At 31.5% G+C, this 21,722-nt stretch overlaps 2 protein-coding genes and 1 non-coding gene across 4 annotated transcripts; 1 reads left to right on the forward strand and 2 right to left on the reverse strand.

The window, feature by feature from the left end:
* Positions 1–8,355: 8,355 nt before the first annotated feature.
* Positions 8,356–8,436, reverse strand: TRNAL-CAG (transfer RNA leucine (anticodon CAG)). Its single transcript has one exon. It is a non-coding gene; the product is annotated as a tRNA-Leu (tRNA).
* Positions 8,437–9,079: 643 nt separating this feature from the next.
* LOC145635443 (putative yippee-like protein Os10g0369500) lies at positions 9,080–12,171 on the forward strand. Its single transcript, XM_081686718.1, has 3 exons — positions 9,080–9,440; positions 10,814–10,922; positions 11,825–12,171. Exons 1-3 carry the CDS (start codon positions 9,298–9,300, stop codon positions 11,906–11,908), a joined length of 336 nt encoding a protein of 111 aa, XP_081542844.1. The 5' UTR covers positions 9,080–9,297; the 3' UTR covers positions 11,909–12,171.
* A 3,523-nt stretch (positions 12,172–15,694) lies between these two features.
* LOC145636494 (heterogeneous nuclear ribonucleoprotein 1-like) lies at positions 15,695–20,440 on the reverse strand. Of its 2 annotated transcripts, none has more exons than XM_081688070.1 (4): positions 20,068–20,440; positions 19,408–19,631; positions 17,619–18,814; positions 15,695–16,172 (listed from the first exon to the last, which is right to left on the reverse strand). In XM_081688070.1, exons 2-3 carry the CDS (start codon positions 19,621–19,623, stop codon positions 17,648–17,650), a joined length of 1,383 nt encoding a protein of 460 aa, XP_081544196.1. In that variant the 5' UTR covers positions 19,624–19,631; positions 20,068–20,440; the 3' UTR covers positions 15,695–16,172; positions 17,619–17,647. The 2 variants fall into 2 exon arrangements, with proteins under 2 accessions (XP_081544196.1, XP_081544195.1); XM_081688069.1 differs by having other exon boundaries at positions 15,695–16,178; positions 20,068–20,439.
* Positions 20,441–21,722: the final 1,282 nt, after the last annotated feature.

Here is a 21,722-nt window from a genome sequence, read left to right on the forward strand (position 1 = left end):
ATTTCTATTATCATTATTTGTGAATAAAAATTTTTAAGACAACTCTACCAAAATAATTTTAGCACATGTAAATACTAAATAGATTAATTAGTGTTATAAAAAATAAAACAAAAATTTAAAGCCCGTTAGCCCGTGGGCAAGCCCGGCCCGTTTAGTAAGTGGGTATGGACAAAGTATCAAGCCTGCATAAAAGGGTTCGGGTTTGATACATGAAGCCCGTTGGACAAAAAAATAAGCATAAACTCGGCCCGCTACCCGCCCAAGCCCGCAAATGATCACCTCTAATGCATATATATCACACATCTTTAAATGAAAAGTAAGAAGATAAAATCTTCTCTAATATTAATCCGCAGCGTTTTTCAAAAAAAAAAAAAAGTAAGAATATAAATAAGAATATATAGATAATAGATTGAGGGTGTATGAAATGAAAGGAAAAGCTTCCTTATCCTAAAGTAACTTTGATCATCGTTATTAGCTTACTAAAATTCTAGGGTTAAAGGAATATGTGAAAACTCATAAGTAATTTGACATTTAAGGTACATCTCATTAAAATTCAGAACGAATCAGTTCTAAGTCTACTCTTATAGGCCCTTTTTTGGTAGTAAGCTTATTGGGAGTATATTAGCTTATTTGACTAACTTTAGCTGATTGACTAGTCAAACAAGCTAATACAAGTGTTTGGTAGTAAGCTTATTGAAAGAGCTTATTCCACTAAATAAGCTCTGTTTGAAAAAGCTCATTTTAAGAGCTTTTTCAATTAGCTTATTCATTAATTATTGTGAAATGACACTTATAACCTCATTTAATTTAAAATCATATCTAAACTACCTAACCCACAATTAGCTTATTGGTCATTTCACATACTCAATCACATTTAAGCTATCAGCTATTTACCAAACACTTTTATATAATCAGTTAATACAATAAGTTAGTCAAATCAGTTAATAAAATCAGTTAGTCAAAATCAGCTAACTCAATCAGTTTCACCTTTCAGCTTTCTCCCAAACAGGGTCATAATTTTTGTGAGAAGACTCACAAGCGTACAAACTTCAATACTCCATACTTCCATACCAAAATTAAATTGCTAATCTATATGATTATTGTTTTTTCAAAAATTTAGGTTTATATATATATATATATATATATAGTTTGAAATCTAAGTTACATACACATACATAGTAAAATCAGAAAACTAAAAGGCCAATGATCCATTTGTAAAAGTCCACTCTGATGAATCTTATGAGAAGACTCAGAAGCCTACAAACTTCATTACTCCACACCAAAGACTATGCAGTCCAGGTTATTGTCAAAATTGACTAATGGTCTATGATAACATGCATATTAGGGCTGTCAAACGGGTCGTGTCGTGTCGGGTTCGTGTTCGTGTTAAAAAACCCTTGACCCAAATTTAACCCATTTATTAAACGGGTTGAAAACCCTTGACCCAAACCTAACCCGCTTATTAAACGGGTTACTCGTGTAACCTTTTACTAATATAGTATGTAAAAAACTATAATATTCAATATAAAAATTAAAAAGACATACATCATTAATTCATTAATGATACTACAAGAGTTTAAAGTTAGTAATTATAGCAAAAGTACTACAAGAATTTAAAGTTGGTTGCTTTAGCAGCACAACCATACATAACAATTGTCCTAAATTAACAATCAAATTTTAATTTACAAAAGTTGAAATTTATTTTATCCACCAAATTAACTGCCAAAAAATACCTAAATGTATACATGGTGCCAAGGCAATTTACAAAATTACAAGTTTAGAAAAAAAATTTCGGTTTTTGTTACTACTTTATTAATAGGTTAAGCGTGTCGGGTTCGAGTTAGCGGGTTGTCGATCAACCCATTTATATAATTGGGTTATGCGTGTCGGTTTCGGGTTGAAAATTTCCACCCAAACCTAGCCCGTTTAATTTCGTGTCGGATCCGTGTCAACCCAATTATGTAAACGGGTCGAGAATAATTGACCCAAACCCGCTTATTTCGTGTCGGGTTCGTGTCGGGTTCATGTCGGGTTTTCGTGTCGTGTCAGCTTTTGACAGCCCTAATGCATATGTTGATGGCAATTGTACCTACTGCGATTAATATTTAGTCAATTCAAGCAAGTGACTCATTTATCCTTAGACTTTTCTATATTAATAGAAATTAAAATTATTAAGAGCAGTAAAATTATTAATTCTTGACTCTTCCATTGGTAAATTTAGAATATTCAATTAAATCAATTTAAGTTGTCTTTCATCACTGCATTTCTATAACATATGTTGCGCAAATTGTATTTTACTTACCTTCGTTTTCTTAGTTGACACGTATATTCCTTTTTAGGAAGTTTTTTTAGTTGATATATTTTCTTTTTGGATAAGTTTTATACTTGTTTTTTTAGTGCACCTCACTTACTTTATCATTTTAAATAGTGTGAGGTAATAAAAAGTTTGTCAAATTGAAATAAAAAAAGTAAAAGTGAATCAAACTTCGTTGAATACCAAAAAACAAAATGGATATGATAAAACAATTATTCTACATGGCCATCTTTTGTTTGTATTTGTGACCGTGCTTATACCCGATCATGTGCAACCTAGGATAGTATATATATTAAAGAATATCTTGGTCAGCCTACCATGTAAAGTTGTAAGTAACATGTGAAAATAAAGATTTTAGAAAAATATTTAGTTTAGGAAATAAATCGTATCAAAAGAATACAAAATTGTAACTTACTAAAATTTTATGAGATGTGTTTATAAGTCCTTGAAGATTTCAAACTCAGAGTTGTTAATTTGTTATGTTGTGTGATTAGTGGTGCCTTAGAAGCGAATTATTCCACCACCATCTGTGTGATCAATGTCTCTCTACTCCGATAATAAAACTATATATCTACACAATCCGTTAAACTAAAATTTGAAAACTAAAAACCACTCAAGAACTCACAAGAATATTTTTGTTGAAAAATCCAAATAATTCTTACATTAACTAATGAGTTGTGTTACATAAATACTCAATTTGGTGGGAAATATGAAAACCAAAAAACTGACTTAAATTACGGATATAAACTCCCAAAAAAAGTTAAAAAAATCAATAAAAGTTAATTTTAGACGAGTGAAATACTCCATACTTTTGTTTACAAGAGTAAAAAAAATGGACTCGACTAGTAAAGTTAAAGAAAGTAAATTTGTGTGTCTAAGCTGTCTTAATTTACGTTCCCAAAAAAATTGGGTTATTAGCCAACACGGTAACAACTACCTAGTGACTGTTAAAAAAGAAAACAATTTAGAAAAACGAAATTATGACCACATATTTGTTGTCATAAATAAAATTAAAAATGAAATATGACACTTCACTTTACTTAATTGGCAACTACAACCAATTAAACTATGGAGTATTTTCTATATATATTTAGATTCACTCTTCACCTTTTGTTTCAAAACTAAACTCCCTCTTTTTCCTCTTTTTTGCATTTTTTGCTCCGTTTTATTTTCAACAACTTTTCACAATATATTTTTCGTCATAAATAAAATTAAAAAATAAAAACATAAGATCGAAGAAGAAGAAAAGAAAAGAAGAAGATTTTTTTTTTTTTTTTTTTCATTACTTTCAAAGAAGGCTGGCGTTTTCTTTGGTAAGTTTATCTGTAATCTTAATACTTTATGATCTAGTAGTAGAAGTTATGCATATACTCTTAATGCGTCAAGTATATATTATATGGTCTTTCCGTGTTTGTATATGGTCGTATGGATTTATTTACACTCTATGAATAGTTCAATCGAGTTTAAACCTACACACTTAAAACATGTGCATACGCGGGTTTATTATAATGAGTAATGAATTAATGATGTACGAGTGTATATGTTTTTTTTCTTTTAATAATTATTTTGGTTAAAGATATAGAGATGGTGAAATAATTGGTACTCATAACATTTTTTATATTTCGTCTCTCTTGGTTTCATAAGGTGAAGGAAAATTAAATCCTAAATTTCCAATACAGTCATTTGTTTATAAGATAATCAAATAATTCATTTTTTCCAAAAATAATTTCTGTTTCAAGCATTTTCCCATGATTCTTCTTAAAAAGGTGAAATTTGTGGTGGTCTTTTAATACGAGGGACTATAATGTCTTTATGGTTATTCAATAGTTTTCATATGACTTTAAAAAAAAAAAAAAAGGAAAAAGTTTTCATATGACAAGCAATGTTTATTAACATAATTAGTTTTCATTCATATGACAAGCAATGTTAATTAACACAATTAGTTTTCAATCATGTGACAAAGCAATACTAATTAACACAATTTTGTTAACTTAAAATAATTTCTTTCTTTTTTAAAAAAAATTATTTATACTATAACTCAATTACATCTAGTACTTTTACAAAATATCCCTCAACTAAACGCAGATTCTTAGGAATCATAGTTTTACTAGAATCAATCTGTTTAAAAAGGAGTAATTAGAGTCTGTTCTCATTGACTGAACTCAGCTGAACTGAACTGAAATGAATATTTTATAAGAGAAGGAAATTAGGAGTTGAACTGAACTGAACTGAATTTCAATGTATGAGAACATACCCTTAGTTAGTTATATAGTCTTATAGATAGATTAAACAAGAGTGACATAAAATTCTCGGAAAAGTTGCATAAAAATTTAATAACTCAAAGAGTTACAAAAATGATTCTTAAATTTAAGAATAAGGTAAAAACTTGTTCGATTTAACCAAATGATTTTGATTATCTTTACGTTAATGCGTTTACAAATTACGACATAGCTATCACTCACAAGTAGCTCATTTGCAACTAGAAAAATATAATAAAAATTGTAACAGAGATGGGAGAAAGTAAGAAATTACTTTTTTTTTTTTTTTTTTTTTTTTTTGGGTAAAGTCTTGTTATCTTTAACTTCAAAATTCAAATACAAGATAAGGTTCGCAAATATAGCAATAAATTTAGGGTTACAAAAAACCGGATTAGAGTTACCCCTTAATTTTGCCATGAAAAGTGGGGAAAATATTATTATTATTTTTTAAAAAAGTGGCCATATATCAACTTAATTAAAGATGTGAACAGATTATAGGAAGTTTGTTTTAGAGTGATACTCTACTTTGTGTTTTTGGTTTGATTATACTATAGTAATAACACAAATTAAATTCTAAAAAGTAAAAACATATACATTTTTCTCTTATTGTTAGCTTCGACTTTATCAATTTCGTTTTAAATCAAAATCCACATACACACAACACACTTACTATTTGCATTGGCATTAATAACTAACTATTAAGACACTATTGGAGAATATGTAAAGATGGGGTAATAAGTACAAATCAAGTGAGAAGTCTAAAACATTACTCGTAATAAAATACTAACGGGTAAGTTGTGATGAGTTAAATGTGGTAAAAAAAAAAAAAAAAAAAAAAAGAGAGATATAGCACATCTATACTAAATTACTAATCTATTAAAACACGTTTATAAAAACGTCCATGCGCCGCATGGACTCTTCCAAATTACGCCACGTCACTTCACTTCACTAACCATTCATGACACCACGTCAGTTCACAAACACTTGATGGCGCCACGTCACCAGGTTGTGGGTCTCTTCTAAAAAACTGGGTATTTAATCGCTACTGGATAAGGATTTACCTCGACAGGATGTCCAACCCCTAAGAGGATTATTAATCTGGCCTTATCCAGTTAGCTCTAAAGTTCTAAGGACACTCATAAGTGAGGGGGAGTGTTGAAACCCATTGTAATCCACTTATGAGTGTCCCACATTGGAGAAAGAGAAGAGATGATTTCACTTTATAAGGTAGAGGAGTACTGGAAGCTCCAAAACTGATAAAAGGATTCGAACCCCAAACTACTTACAACAAAATTAACTATTTAGCCATCTAAGCTACTTATCAAACATATTATAAATATGAAAAAGAATATATATATATATATATACACACACGATGTACCTTAATGTATAATGGATTTCTGTACAGGAATAGAATATCAAGGTTGACCACATATAACATTTTTTACTATATAATTTGATTTGATGATTTTTTTTGTACTACTCGTATTATTTAATTTAAATATTTATTTATATAGGTAAGAAAATAAATTAGGAAAATTCTTGTTGTAATTGATGAATTGTGATTCACATAAGACAAAATCACATGATTTGTAATTTGTATAAAGAGTATTCTTTATTTTTTTTCCTAGCTACAATAGTTGAAAATTCTTTTCATATGAACCATGACTAGCTAGGGCAAATAATTAAAATTTAAATGGCATATTATTATAAATTTATATGAAGAATATGGCATAAATAATCAAACCTTGATTGGTGTAAGGAACTCTTGAATAATGGGACAAATATAGAGTATAAAAATGTTATTGTATTATTCAACTGCTAGAATTAGTTGTAATTATTGTTACTAAAAGAACTAAGTTGTAATTCACCAGTAAACGAAAAAGAGGAATGAAGGACGATCAATCCCACATCAAAGCAACGCAAACAACATGTATGCATTACATCAACAAGTACGTTAGTACGAACTTCCGTTTTCCCAACCAAAGCAAATTCTAAAGTGGAAAATTCAAGGTCGTACAAACAATTCCAAAGCAAATTCATGGTACAAACAAATCTAAAGTAGATATGAAGCATGTGTTATTCGATCATGGTATATACTATATATAGAAAGTGGCAAGCAACTAACAGGCTAGGGCATATCACTTTACACACTTTTGAGCTTCAAACAATAGGGTTGGCATAGATCCTCTAGAAAGTTGAGTTGGTTCTATCTCAATATATGATATCGGTGTAAGTACTCGTAATAAGGATTAGCAGTAAGTATTGTACACACAGTCTGTGTATATAGTAAAAATCATCTCATGATAATTAATAAGAGATAAATTTAAATGTAGAGTCATATTAGAGAAATTATAAGACGGTACATACGTATTCTAATCAATTATAGTTAAAGTAAGCCTACTCCGATTAATTAATTGTCATGCAACATTTATACAAAGCTCTGCACAACATCCCTAGATTAGATGATATGTTGGATTGTTCAGATTTTCCATTTTCTCATGAGTTCCGATCAAGTTTTGAGTAATTCGATTCAACTCATCATCATCTCAAATCGAGCTTCAGTCAAACCTACATGGAGTCAAGTATTATCTCATTTTATAAGCATCCCGACCTGGCCTAATTGTGCCATGATCAATTGCTAGCCACTCATCATGTGAACCAACGTAAGGGAGTACCCAAATCATTACTCAAAATATAATGATGCATTCAAAAGAAAAGGCAATCCCACTTCTCATCACAAATCTTCATGAAAAGGATCAAATGGTTGTACTTAAAAACACTTAATCAAGAATAAAGCTTTTGTTACCGTTCACATACATATCATGTTTGGAAGTTGGAACTCTCAAACTTATTTATCATATGCTCCAAAAATGAACAAAGGTTGCTTCCAATTAATTTGTCACATCTTTTCTACTTTATATCATAATATATGCATATATGCATGCACCCAAATGGCCAAATCACAGATAGACTATTGAAACTAACTCATACCACGTGTACGTGTATGGCTTTGAGTTATTTAGAAGAATGTCATATTCATAATTGATGACATAGAACATATTTTCAGTAAGATAATATCATCCAATTTATTAACTTAACGATGATGATGTATCTAGCTATATTTAGTTGTAAATGTGTTTACACATACACAATTTTGTTTGATGTTTCGTTATAATTTGATGGCCAGTGTACAATTGCCTAAGTGAAAGAGAGCACAAGGACATGAGCGACATACTTATTGCTTGAGTGACAAAAATCTTTGTAATCTCTTGCAAAATTAGGAGTGTTTTTAGTCTAAGATCCTAATCCATCTTTTCTTGCAAAATTTAGAGTGATTTAGTCTAACATCCGGGTTGGAACATATTTAATCAATTGGTACATTCTTTTTTCACTTAAGGAGAGTGGTTTGGTTAGAGTTTAGACAATAGTATTTGCTACTACAACAGTAGTTTAATAGGTACATGTTGAGATTAAAGAACAAATAGCTAGAACCCACATTCAATTCTAGCTAATGTGTGTAGAGTAAACTTTACGACTTTTTGTAATTTTAAATTTTATTTTTAATTATTCAATACTCTTTGGAAAGAGAAAGTGATGCGAAATGAGAAATTCTTAAAAAGATTGGTGGAAAAACACACGATGTCAAACCTTAGATAGTCGAGAATTTCATAAGTAGCTCCAAACACTTCCAAATCCTAGCTAATTTTTGGATCAAAGCCTAAGCAAATATATTAAGATTTCAAAAATAAAAAAATAAAATAAAAAATAAAAAAACACATTTGTCAAGAATGGGATTCGAACCCATGCCCTTTCGGACCAGTACCTGAAACTGGCGCCTTAGACCAACTCGGCCATCTTGACGTTGTTGTACAATTATTTCATAACTTTAAAATAAACATTTTCTACAAGATGTGCAATAGGACAAGCATGTCACCCAATGGGCTGTGTTGTTGGGTTGATTTATCAATTGCTATACATAATGGACTATACTTTCATCATAAATTTTCTATCCATTTAGGCCACATGTCTTTTAATGGAGCCTCTATGGCACATAAAACTATCAAATCAGGTTTAGAATCAAGTTTTGTTAGATTGCAGCCGAATTGATGAGTCACGTTTTGTCAGGTCTAGTGGCGTATATGGCTAATGAAATAGAAGATGTCCACAAATCTTTCATAGCTTTGAACATGTTAATCCAGCGGGCTAAATAATGAATAATTAACATATTACTTCTTATATGCCAATTGACTAATGACTATTGTAATTATTCTATTATTGTATTTGATGCATTAGATTGAACTCATACTCCATAGTCCATAATTTGTAGTTTGTACTACTATATGAATAGGTGGATTAGATTATTCATTAGCTAAAGAAAATGACAACCTTGTCTATAATTTCCACTAGATTAGTCTAAAGCTTTTTGTTTATTTGAGGCTGATAAATAATGGGCTGACTTAAAGTCAAAAATTAAACCCAGCCCAAACAATTTTATCTTCTTTTTTCAAAGTTCAAAGCCACCTATTTTCTTCATTTTTTCTTTTTTTCTAAAAATAGAAAAAGTTAGGGCTTTTCATCATCTTCTTCTTCAACCTTCATCGTCTTCCAAGTTTTAATCTTTCTGGTTTATAATCTTAATTTAATCTCTCTGAAATTTTTAAATGTTTTTTAATTTTCAATTTGAAAAAGGGGTTTTGAATTATTTTTAAATTAGTTATTAAAATGGGAAGATTGTTTATAGAATCACTTCCAGGTCCAAGGATATTCAAATGCAGCTGCTGTAAAGTTGACTCTGCGTCTCCAGACGACATCGTTTCGAAGAATTTTCAGGGGCGTTTTGGCAAAGCTTATCTCTTCAGAAGTGTGTATGTATGCTTCTCTCTCTTTCTCTTCATTTTCCTTTATTTTGTTAGAAATAACGATCACGGGAATGGATTTGTATGTATAAATTTATGTTCAGTAAATTTGAATTGTAATGTTGATGGAATTGAATTAATTAGAATTATAATGTTGATGATGATCATCCTATCCCCCAAAATATTTTTTTTTTTTTTTTTTGTTTTTTGATGATATTCTTGCATATATTAAGGTATTGCTGTATTATTATAAATAGCTCACCCTATAAAATGTAAGGTTGTTGAATGGAAGTGTGTTTAGTGCTCTAATTAGTTTGTTTTGAGAAGCTTATTGGGGATTAAGTGAAGGTGAACCTAATTTGATGAATGTTATGTTACTTGGATTCAAATTGTTAATAATATGATACTTGAATACATCAAGTTAGACTTCTTAAAATACCCTGCTACATTGTTAATTATGCATACTTCAGTCATTCGGTGTGGATGTTAATTATCTTAGTTCGTCTAAGTTTTGGAAGGTGGGATGGAACCCCGTCTACATAACTACCCTTTGTGGATCCTTATACAATATACACCAATAAAATACAATTTATCTTAGTCCTTAAGATATGCAAAGTAGGTTGCTAGTTGGAAACTCGTGGCTTTAACAAGCTTGAGATATCCTTTCACTTCTCTTTAGTGAGATGGTATTCAAGATGAATTAAGAAATTACTGGCTAAGTGGAATTAATTACATTGGTTATATGTAAGGACAATTATTTGGTGTAATTTGTGCTTATCACTTTTTCTTGTTTTCATTATACCTTAAGTACTTATGTTAAGTTCTCTCAAATATGAGTATGGACTCATGACATTTATTTTGGACCCTAAAATTGAAACTCTTTATAATGTAGTGAATTTGACATTGGAATACTGCTACCTAAGTACAGAAAACATAGGGCATATATATTAGGATGCGTATGCTCTCACAACTAAGTTGAAACAATTTAAGAGTGGGTTAAGGAGACGCCCTTGCAACCCTCCTTGAAATGTTGTCATGACACCTTATCAATGTAAATGCTCTAAAGTCTTGATAAGCTTTACAGTCTCAAATTGTGGTGACTTACTGACTTGTGCATCAGAACCAACACGAGGAAGCTCTGAAAAAATTAGTCTGTATCAGATTTCACTGTCGTGTGTCCTAGTAAAATGTACTGATGTCCTACTGTAAGTGCCTGCATTAAGGTTAAAAGGTCATTTGAGAAGAGTCAGAAGACTAGATTTTCATTCTGCTTATGCTCAGAGTTGCAAATTGAGTTTTCTCCTTCGATAGGCAATACTATTTAAGACTGCTAATGCTTTTATGTGTTAAACTTATTGAACTTATCTACTGAAACATTTCAGAGTTAATATCTGTCTTGGGCCTACTGAGGAACGACATCTTACCAGTGGATTGCACGCTGTCAGTGATATATATTGTAGCTCTTGCTTGCAAATACTCGGTTGGAAGTATGTAAGTATCAGTATGATCAATTTCTGCTCTTTCATTCCTTAAGCTATTCAAGCAAACATTTTTGAATGTTTTGGCCAGTCACTGCATGTGCTGTGCTCATATTTGCAGTAGCTTTAACTTGTATCTGTAGCTGTATTCTACCTTAAAATTTGATAGCCTACTTAAACTTCATCTTTATTATATCATAGCCTATCATACAATATTATATAAAAGGTCTTATAAATATGAAAGATCACAGCAGTTAGATGGATTAAATTCTTACTTTGTCCATTTTACTTTCTGTTTGATCTAATGTATTATATATAAATGTAGATGGTAAATAGCTTGAGATTCTTAAGTCCTCTGTTGTTCTAAAAGTGACATTTTTGTTAAATAGATTGAGGATCTTTTGTTAGCAAACTATAATGTCATATATACATGAGAGGTCTTGCTCCCGCTTTCCATGCTATTTGTCAATACCAACTTCTTGTTTGGTGCATTTGCCAAACATCACGCTCCTACAAACTGGTTTCATAAATTTCCTTGAGATGAAGATACGATTAAATTCGTTTTGGTGTCAGGATTCTTACCCTTCTTGTTCTAATTGTGCATACACAAGCTAGAATGGCAGGTTTGTCATGACTAACTGCTTAGATTTGATCATCCTGGAGGATGACTTTTCTGTAGTTACTTACATTGACTAAGCTGATGACCAAGTTCTAAACAATTGTATTATAGATTGAACATCAAGGATTTATTTGTATTTTCGGTCTTTCTATTCAACACATTCAGAGATACAACCTGTATGCTTGGCCCCCATAATAATTTCTACCAGTTCTGCTATGAGCCTATGAGGTCATCAGTTGTTATGTCATCGAGTTTGTTTATCATATGTATATAATGTATCATTGATTTGAATGCAGGAGAAGGCATATGAAGAGAGCGAAAAATATAAGGAAGGGATGTACATTCTCGAGAAATATAGAATGCTGAAGGATGGCTGGTAATGCTTTCAAGCACTTCATGCAGTGCTGTAGTATAAACTAATCTTGTGATTCTTCACACTTTAGAATATCAAGCTTGATATATGCATCATTTATATACTGCGTTTTACCAAGTATTTTAGCTTGGTTCACGTGTGTCAGCCAAATTATTAGGAGCTTGAAAATTTATAATGTTTTGTTTTCATCACCAAATAGCAGGATGTACATACAGTTTGAAAAAGATTTGATAGTTGTCGAAAGTCCCATATTTGTCTTTACTCTTTCAATTATACTCCCCAAAGTGTTAGTATTATTCGTTCACATGCAAGGGAATTGGGGATATTGCCTATCCTTTTCGATTATGCTTGAATTTAATCCAAGAATATATTACGGAGGATACAATAGTTTGATACTACTTCGTATATAAGATTGAAGGCTAGAGCAGTTGGCTAGCTCTTTGACTTATAGACAGGAGATCTTGGGTCTTAGGAGTTAGGATGGATTAGATTTATTTTTACCTTTCCTTGAAAACTATTAATTTCATTTACATCATGGAAAGGATGTATTAATGTATAAAGCTTACTCGGTACATAGTATACTTTGTTCAAATACTAATTTTGTCTTAGTAAACTTATCATACTTGTATAACTAGTTTAAATCACACTATCAATAAGGCGAATAGTTGAAAAATCTTGCCGGTGATGTTACTCCATCTTGGCCACTTTACATGCCCTATTTGGCAATTTGACCCAAGTAGTCTTACATTTTCTTATCAAATGGGGATGAGGTGCTGATATTTACAACTTACAAGAGTATGCAATATGCATCATCTAAAAGTTTGTGCCTTTAATAAGTGATGTGGACCAGTAATTTTTTTTATAAATTTTTATTGTTTCATGTTGAAAGAATATGGACAAATACCAACAGAGCAAATGTCAAACAAACAAGTAGACATATTGCAAAAATTACAGTGATATATGGGCCAGGTGGTCCAGCACTAAAGAGATTTGTGGGTCCACAGTCCACAGATATGAGGGTAAAATGGGCCATGTCACAGTCCACCTCAAAGTAGTAGCCTACTATGTGTCTTGTGTTATGTGGGGCCCCGAGAAAATTGACCCGGAATTGCATGATAAGGATATGTGAAAAAAGGATCGTGTTTTTTTTGTAGCCATGAAACTAAGATAATGTATGACCCATTTTTTAAATATAACGGCTTCTTATTCACACAACTACTCTTCCCCTCTTTTTTTTATTATTAGTTATATTTTATATATTTATTTAATAATAATCTTATTGTATTGGCTTATATTATGCGAAACGTCTTTTGTCCCAATGCCACACTTCCTTCAATGTTCTTTCTATTCTAGTTATTGAGATCCATGAAAATGCAAATGAAGTCCTTTAGCTATAGTGATATTATTTTCACAATTAAATAAAGGAAAAAGATATATGCAGCCCTAAGGGCTGCATATAAGAAGCTAAGAATAGAAAGGAAAGACAATAAATAATCATTTATTACACCGATTTACTCGTGAATTGTCGATAAATTCCCAACTTAATACTAAAAAAGGAAGTATATTAAATGCTTATATGCAGCCCTAAGGGCTGCATATAGCATTACCCTTAAATAAATAAATAAACGGAATTTTGCATGCATTTATTAATCACGCTTGGTAATGTATAATTTTAACCTTCAATAACTTCAAATCTCGATAAGTAAAAATTATAACTAGATATCACATAAATATGTTTTTCCTTACATATAGTTCACAAAAGATGGTTAAAGAAGGAATGTGAATAGTGTGAAAGTCGATGTATGTCAAGTAAAAAAGAAAGGAGAATATATGTAAACTGAATTCTCATCTAGAATGCAATAAAGTATTAACTAGCTAACAATTACCTTTATTGGTAAATCTTAGCGAGTTTATTACAAAGGTTAGGGTTTGACTTCCATCAATAATAGTAGTAGTGGTGTAGCTTGTGATAATGTGGATAGCTTAGGCTAAAGATACCTATACTCCAATTTAGGTCATTGCACTAATCACTATTCATATTAGTAAAGATCGATGTACTTTAGTAACTACTAACTAATAAGGATTATAAGAAATGCATGTGTTAAGTGCTTAAGTCTATAATATATTAAATATTAGTTGTTATACTAGCGTACGTACTTTAGGGTCTATTTTGTTAGGTGTGAAATAAAAGAAATAATTAAAACATGTTACGTATTGTTTGGCAAAATATTTTTTTTACTAAAATGAGAAGTTGGTTTACTATACCGTACTATTTGGCCAAATAACCTCTCAAATTAAGCTAACTTTATTAACAAATATGGTTATATTCTTATCCCCACCAGTATAATGGCAACCGTATTTATTAATTCATGTGCAATTTGTTTAAATAAAGATGTCATGTTACATCATTTTGCACATACCAATATTTTTCATGTATGTATGTATATATAAAGTAATTAAGAAAAAATGTTTTCAAACATTCAACTAACATATTAGGTTCATCATATAATTTCTAATCTAAACTTCCTCTAATTTTATCCAAGAATTGAAATTTTCAAAAAAAAAAAAAAAAAAAAAGGAAAGGAAAAGGTAAGAGGAAAAATTAATTTAATTATATTCCTTGAAATTAAATGATACAAAGTAAATGGTATGCACAGAATAATTCCCAAAAAATAATGCAACTTAGAATCTTGTGTTGATGAAAAGGGTATAATTAGTTGGCATTTGATCCAAAAATGTAAGCATGTTAGTGACTAATTCATTGCTTATCTCCATGTGAATGAGTGAGTGCATGTGTGTTTGTCCCATGATATGTGTGAAAGGACAACAATAATTCAGCCTTCTTTCCCCAATTCAGAGAAAACTTACAAGTGAAATTGTAACAATTCCCATATTAATTTGATGATAAAATCATCTTGGTCATACAAAAGCTAATATTTCTTCCGTCCAAAATTAATTGTCTAACATGAATTTATATTGTTTATATATACTTTTAATGGTGAAGAAGAAATTTGTAAACTTTTCCCATTACAATACTAATGTCTTGTGATTAGCTTTTTATGAGTGCTTATTAATATCTATACACTGATCTATACACATATTACTAAAGTAATAAAAAAAAAAATACACTAGGCAAAATTATGTGATATACTTGGTATATAGAGAAACAAAAAATATCTTCTTGTAACTTGAAATCTTTGAAATTCTTGTAAGATTTTTTTTTTTTTTTTTTTTTTTTACAAAAAAAAAATACTACTCAAATTAGTGATGAAGACTATGAAAAATAATCGAAGAAAAAGTAATTATATAGAAAAACAAATTCAATGAATAATATTTTAAGTTGGGATCAAGTTAAAAACACGTTAAAGTTATAACCATATAAGATACTTCATAGTTCATACTTGATATGAAACATGATCCTATGAACTTGTTTTTTTTACAATAAGCTTGGCTATAGTCAAAAACTAGTTTTCCAAATACGTCACCTCTTGAATAAAATTATGGTCGAAGGAGATATAGAGAATATACTTTGTAATTTTATATATGACAACCACGGAAATATTATAAAAAGACCTTTACATTTATCACTTTGGCAAAACAATCAGTATACCGAAAAAAAAAAGAGACCGGACAATATAACAACTAATACTGAGTGGTGGAAGTGACAAGGAAAAGGAAAAAAAGATGATTAAATCAACAGAATTGATGACTTCAGAGCATTCAAAGCTAGAATCTTAAAACATTCAGCCCATCTAATAGCACTCTGCATAACAAAAGTATTAGACTATCTAAATGAAGTCACAAAAATTCTTTGAACGGTATAAGCAGCTCACAAGCATTCTGAAGAGTTTAAACATTACAAACTCAACTAGATATTCACTACAGCAATTGAATACCTCATAAGAATATAAACAACTTGGCTGGAAAAACTATATGAGAGGAGAAGATCAGAAACACCCACTTCTTAGTTCTTTATGTACCCGCCGCATGTTGCAAGTGATGGATGCGATACTATGTGTAACCCGCGATTCAAATTTACAAATTCCAATGAACGAAGAAAAAAAAACAGGAAAAAAACCTAGATAAAATGACCAAGTAGTGTGTGCCGATCTTTGTTACTAATGTATTGTAAATCCAAGCAGCAACTCTGATCAATGCTACGACCCCCAAATTTCTACTTACTGAATTACAGAAAACGGTTCTTGCAGATCTTTGTTCACCTACAGAAACTTCGACATCCAATTGAATAATTTTCTCCTAGGCAGCAATCCCTGAAACTACACAACAAAAAGCATGAGTCAGTACAAAGAGAATTAGCATGAATTTTTGAGCACGACAGTTTATATATTTTAGGAAAGTAGATACAATTCAACAAATCTTATATTCTTTCTGTCACCAGCTTCTGTCTAATGCGGAAAATAGGAGTAATCTTTCTTTGCATTGAAAAGGATCAACATGACTCACGCATTTTATGTCAAAAAACTCTACTTTAATGAGACTCCAATAGATCAGTGATATTTAAGTACAGTGTCAATGTGTCATACAACGGTGGCATTATGTGTAAATTACTTGGCGATGTGTGTGGAAAAGGGGGATGGGATTTAAAATGAACTAAACATTCAAATTGAGGAGACCCATCTTTCTTTGCTAAGTCCTATAAGTTCCTTAGGTAATTTAGATTATGTCAATGAAGAAGATTCCTTTACAAGTGTACAAGTGACAAAATCTAAGGCATGTCGGCAGTCAGCACCATGTCAATTACCCATATAAGTAAACTACGGATCATTACAGAGTAAAAACAAAAAGGATTCTTCAACGATGGATTAAATGGAACATTAAAGCAACAGGTTCAGTACAGTTAACTTTGTATATAAGTTTTCTTAGTCTACAAGATTGTACCAGACAATTTAGTTTAAAATACATCTGACATATAGGCCTTTGTGTCTTACTCATTAACCAAAAACAGCAGGTAGTTAAGGCAAGGGCAGCCTATGGAACTGATATGGACAGATGACCACCAGCATTAAACTCTTCAAAGATAAGCAACTAGACATTCAGATCAACAGATACCAATAACCAAACTAGGCATCAAAAAAACAAATGAATATCATATTTTAAATTTTGAAGATTTACATTTTAGACTAACAGCCACTTCAACAAACCAGGAAATCTGCTTAGTCCCCTAGTCCTGACTAAAATCAAATAACATCAAACCGAAGACAAGCCCCCTAGTCCTGACTAAAATCAAAGCCACTAAATTATGCATCTAACAAGAGTAAGTTGTTGATATTAAATGTATTTTTCACTTGGTAATTTTCATCAAAAGAATGTTTCAGGTTATTTAGATGGAAAATAGCTTTTTCAGAGAAAATTATCAATAGTAATGACATCTGTTGAAATAAATAAACTTATTCAGCAGGGACTATACACATAGCTTATTATTTAACCACATCTTGTACACTTGCCAGTTGCCACTAATGACGAAGCTAATTGGTTTTAATGATTTCACTTCCTTTCTTTTTGCAATGATTCACAAATTATTGCTAAATCGGTGAATATTTGGAGCTCTTAGAAGTTGTTTTTTTTTTTTTTTTTTTTCCCCAAGGAAAAGTATGTTAATACCAAATTGAGAAGCAAATCAATAAAAGAAGGGGAAAGACATGACCAAATGGTTAAATTGTGTGTGTTAGCAAGTCATAAAGAGAATAAGCTCTTACCTCTATGTTGCTATTGACAAATGCTATAACTACCAACACAAACCAGCAGGATTATTGAGTGGAACATCTGAAACTGAATTTCCAAGTCCAAATTCAAATGAACCAGATCCCTTTAGTCCCAACGATGGTAAAAGCAAAGATTGCTCATTCCCACCACCAAGGAAATCATCAAACTTAGCATCAAATCCACCATCTAATGTAGGAAAAGATGATACAGGTTGGGTCCTGGTTCTGATGTCTCTACCATACAATCCCATTGCTGATCCAAGATTGTTATCTTCCCGACCAAAGCTAAGGCTGAGACCATTTGAGACAGAAGCACGCCCTCCACCTTGAACAGGAATGGCAGAAGTATTCCAAATGAGCTCACTATTCTTAAGAGCATCTGCCTCAATATCCCTAAAGTTCATAGAAGCATTGTTTCCAGTGATAGAAGTGTCAATAATGCTCCCATTTCCATTTCCATTTCCCCACAAGCTCCAGGAAGATGAGCCAATGGTGGAAGCACTACCCCTGTTCACCCCATCAAACTCGGCAAAGCTGTCGTGTCTATTGATGTTGCCATTATGCAATGCACTTAAACCTTGCTCAAAGTTCAACTTTGGAAAGAGATTTGCAGTTTCCCCAAAGCCTGGACTCATTCTTGGCTCATAATTCAAGGCACTACCAAAACTAGAAGGGCTAAATGAAGGGAATCCACCTCGAGCAAAAGGCATGGGACTTTGGCGTTCATCAAGTTTCAATCCATGTCCTCCAATTGGGCTCGGATTGTAGCCCTGTGTATAGCCATTGAGGAAGCTATTAACTCTAGTAAGTCCACCACTACCACCACCTAAAGGACTCCTAGTTGGCCCAGGTGATAGCTCTTTGGGAACAGCTCGTTTGACCTCAACCATTTTACCATTGAGTTCATGAAAGGTTTTCATCAGTGCTCTCTCAACTGCATCTTCTGAGTCAAAGGTTATGAATCCAAAGCCTCTTGGCCTTTGTGTGTTGTGATCATACATAACCACAACATCAGTGATAATCCCAAACTGATCAAAGTACCTTTTGAAGTCCCCTTCAGTCACAGTAGATGGTAAGCCCCCCACAAATATCTTCTTTGTGCGAGTAGGCACTGGCGATGCACTAGGGCTGTTGTGGTTTCTGGTCAGAACATGCTGATCATCTCTAGGAACAGCCTTCTTTGCCTCAACCTGATCACATACAATTAATTGAACTGTGTTAGTTAACATCTCAAGCTTCTGAATGTAATTTATCACAGCATTGTGGAACATCAATCAACACCTCAAACGTGTACTTGAGTTCAAAAACTGATTGGCATTTTAAAAGGCAGATACCAATAAGAAAGTTATTAAAATAATGGCAAGTTGTTAATCAGGAGCTTCAAGAGTGGATTAATTTAAGCACATTATACACCATCAGTAATCGCGATGTCATGTTAAACTGCTTCATATGATTAAATTTAATCGAGTTACATCATCAGAACTTATTATTCTCTGTTACCTTTATAGAATTCTTTCATTTTTCTCTCTTAATATCGATAGATAGATCCATGATAACAAAAATGACTAAAATGAACATACAATCTAGCTCAATTCTAATGAATTGAGCACCTCTAAACTATGTATGTGACATTTAGGTACAAACAATCAAATTATACATCCACCATAAATGCTAACAATCACAATTTGCACTTCCTATATAAAAAAGGCAACAATTATTAATACATAGAACACACACCAAAATTAATAAGAGAATCACAATATGAAATAGGCAAACATCTTACAGTTCTGCCATCTATCATATGCTTCTGCCTCACAACTCGCTCAGCAACAGCCGGGTCAGCATAGATAACAAAGCCAAACCCACGAGCACGGCCCGTTGCTCGATCCTTCATGATCACAGCCTCAACCACCTCACCAAATGTTTGAAAATACTCCCTCAGACGATCTTCATTTGTATCCCAAGAAATCCCACCAATGAAAAGCTTCCCTGGCTCCATCTTCCAATCTATCAATGATGTTCAACATCCAAAACAACATCATATATCCATACACTTGAAAATTCATAAAGCTTCTACATAATTCCACCCAAAAACATGTCTGAACCATATAATAAAACTATAATATAATCACCACGGGGTAAATAGCATATAAAACAACGGATCCAACGCAACTAAAACAGCAACAATATGCTAAATCCATATCATATATTATATCAAACAATCATATTATTATTAAAAAGTTCAGAATTATGGTTAGAATCAAATGGGTAATTCTTAAATCAATGTAAAATCAACAGATCCTTCATGGGTAAGTATTAGATCAATGATCAATCAAATCCATAATCTGGGATTTCAATAAAAACCCAGAAAATTTCAATCAAAACCCACGTAATCAAAGTTAAAAACTTTAAATTAGAAATGAAAAATTGCAGAAATCAGTACCAGATTGTTAAATTTGTAGGGGGGTAAAAACCCAATAAATATAAATTAATGGATCTAAGAGGAGGTTTAAAACAAGAACAAGAGAGAGATTAGGTCCTCCTCCCTTCTTCTTCTTCTTCTCTCCTCAACCCCCTCTTTTTTTTCTTCTTTTTTTCTTTTTTTTTAATTTATAGGCGTTCTTACAAAATTCTGATTGAAGAGAAAAAACAGAGGATTGAGAAAGAGAGGAAAGAGGGTATTATATGTAAAGAGAGCTTAAAAAAAAAAAGGAGATAAAAATAATAAATGGGCAGAAATGGGGAGGAGAGAGAGAGGGGTAAGCTTTGGCTATCCTCTCGTGGAGAAGAGGAGACGAAGAAAGATGGTGACTTGCCAGTTTTTAAGTTGGATTTCAAAAGTTGAGTGTATGCCTCTTCTTTACCTTCTCTTTTTTTAATTTTTTATTCTTTTTTTCTTTTCTTTTTTTCAAAATTTTAGAATTTTGATTGATAAATACAAAATTAAAACTTATATAGAAAATAAAACTCAATAATTACCTTGAGAATCAAGGTTAAAAAATGAGTGAACTGGGGAGGTATAATAGTGAAATGAACTAAACTTTGAATTACGGAGTATTATTTCTTATAATATATAATACAGTGAATAAGTCTCTCTTATTAACATGATTATACAAGTTGTTATAATTTATGATTGTCAATAATCCATTGCTCCCACCTATAAAAAAAAAAATCAAACTTTGCATAAATGATATGATAAATGTGAAAATGAAATGGAGTATATGCAATCTTGATTATTCGTAACAGCTCCAAATATAGTATATAATATTTTCAATGTATTCATTTTGTAGAAAAATATTTTATGAGATAAACGAGAAGATCTTATTTGACACGACTAACAATTGTCAGCGTAAACATGTTAGAAACAAGTTGTTTGCTAACTAATGAGAAGGAAATTAAAAAAAAAAAAAAAAAAACCCTAGTAAAATAGGATATATACACTAAAAGATAAAAGATGGGCCTTATAGAGTTCATATTAGCCCTAATTGTTTGCATAAATGATAGGGAAGGAATCATTTCATAATTACCTGAGCATATATTAGGAAATTTTATTATGTAAACTTCGTATTTTGTATTTCTCTATTATAAGAAAACTTTAAATAAAATAGACTATAATGCAAGTAATGTAGATACATAACCAAGCTCTCTCGACATGCTATAGGCATAGCACAATTGTAAACAATCCACGCTTACTCGTGCTCGTGTTTCTTTTGTCAAACATTGTATGTTACCTCATCTATATATTTGGGATGAGCCTAAACTCATACGGAGTACTCCATACGTCCTTCGTTACCCTAATAATGCAACAATTATCATTTATAAAAAATTTACCAATATTGCAATATTATCATAGATGCACATGTTTTCTCTCAATTTCTCTCCTCATCACATAAGTCCCTATCTTTATTTTTCTCTATCATCATCTTAAATTATGTATCTTTTCCCCTTGTTGCCATATTAGGAAAACAGAAAAAGTATTAAACGACAATAGTACAATACAAGAAGGAAAATTACATTAAGAATGATTTAATAATCATTTCACTCATAAGGATGCAATTGTTGTCCATACAACAAACCAAGGTACGTATTGCACCATTG

Source organism: Chenopodium album, chromosome 6, assembly GCF_948465745.1.
Source record: "Chenopodium album chromosome 6, dcCheAlbu1.1, whole genome shotgun sequence".
NCBI classification, from domain to species: domain Eukaryota; kingdom Viridiplantae; phylum Streptophyta; class Magnoliopsida; order Caryophyllales; family Amaranthaceae; genus Chenopodium; species Chenopodium album.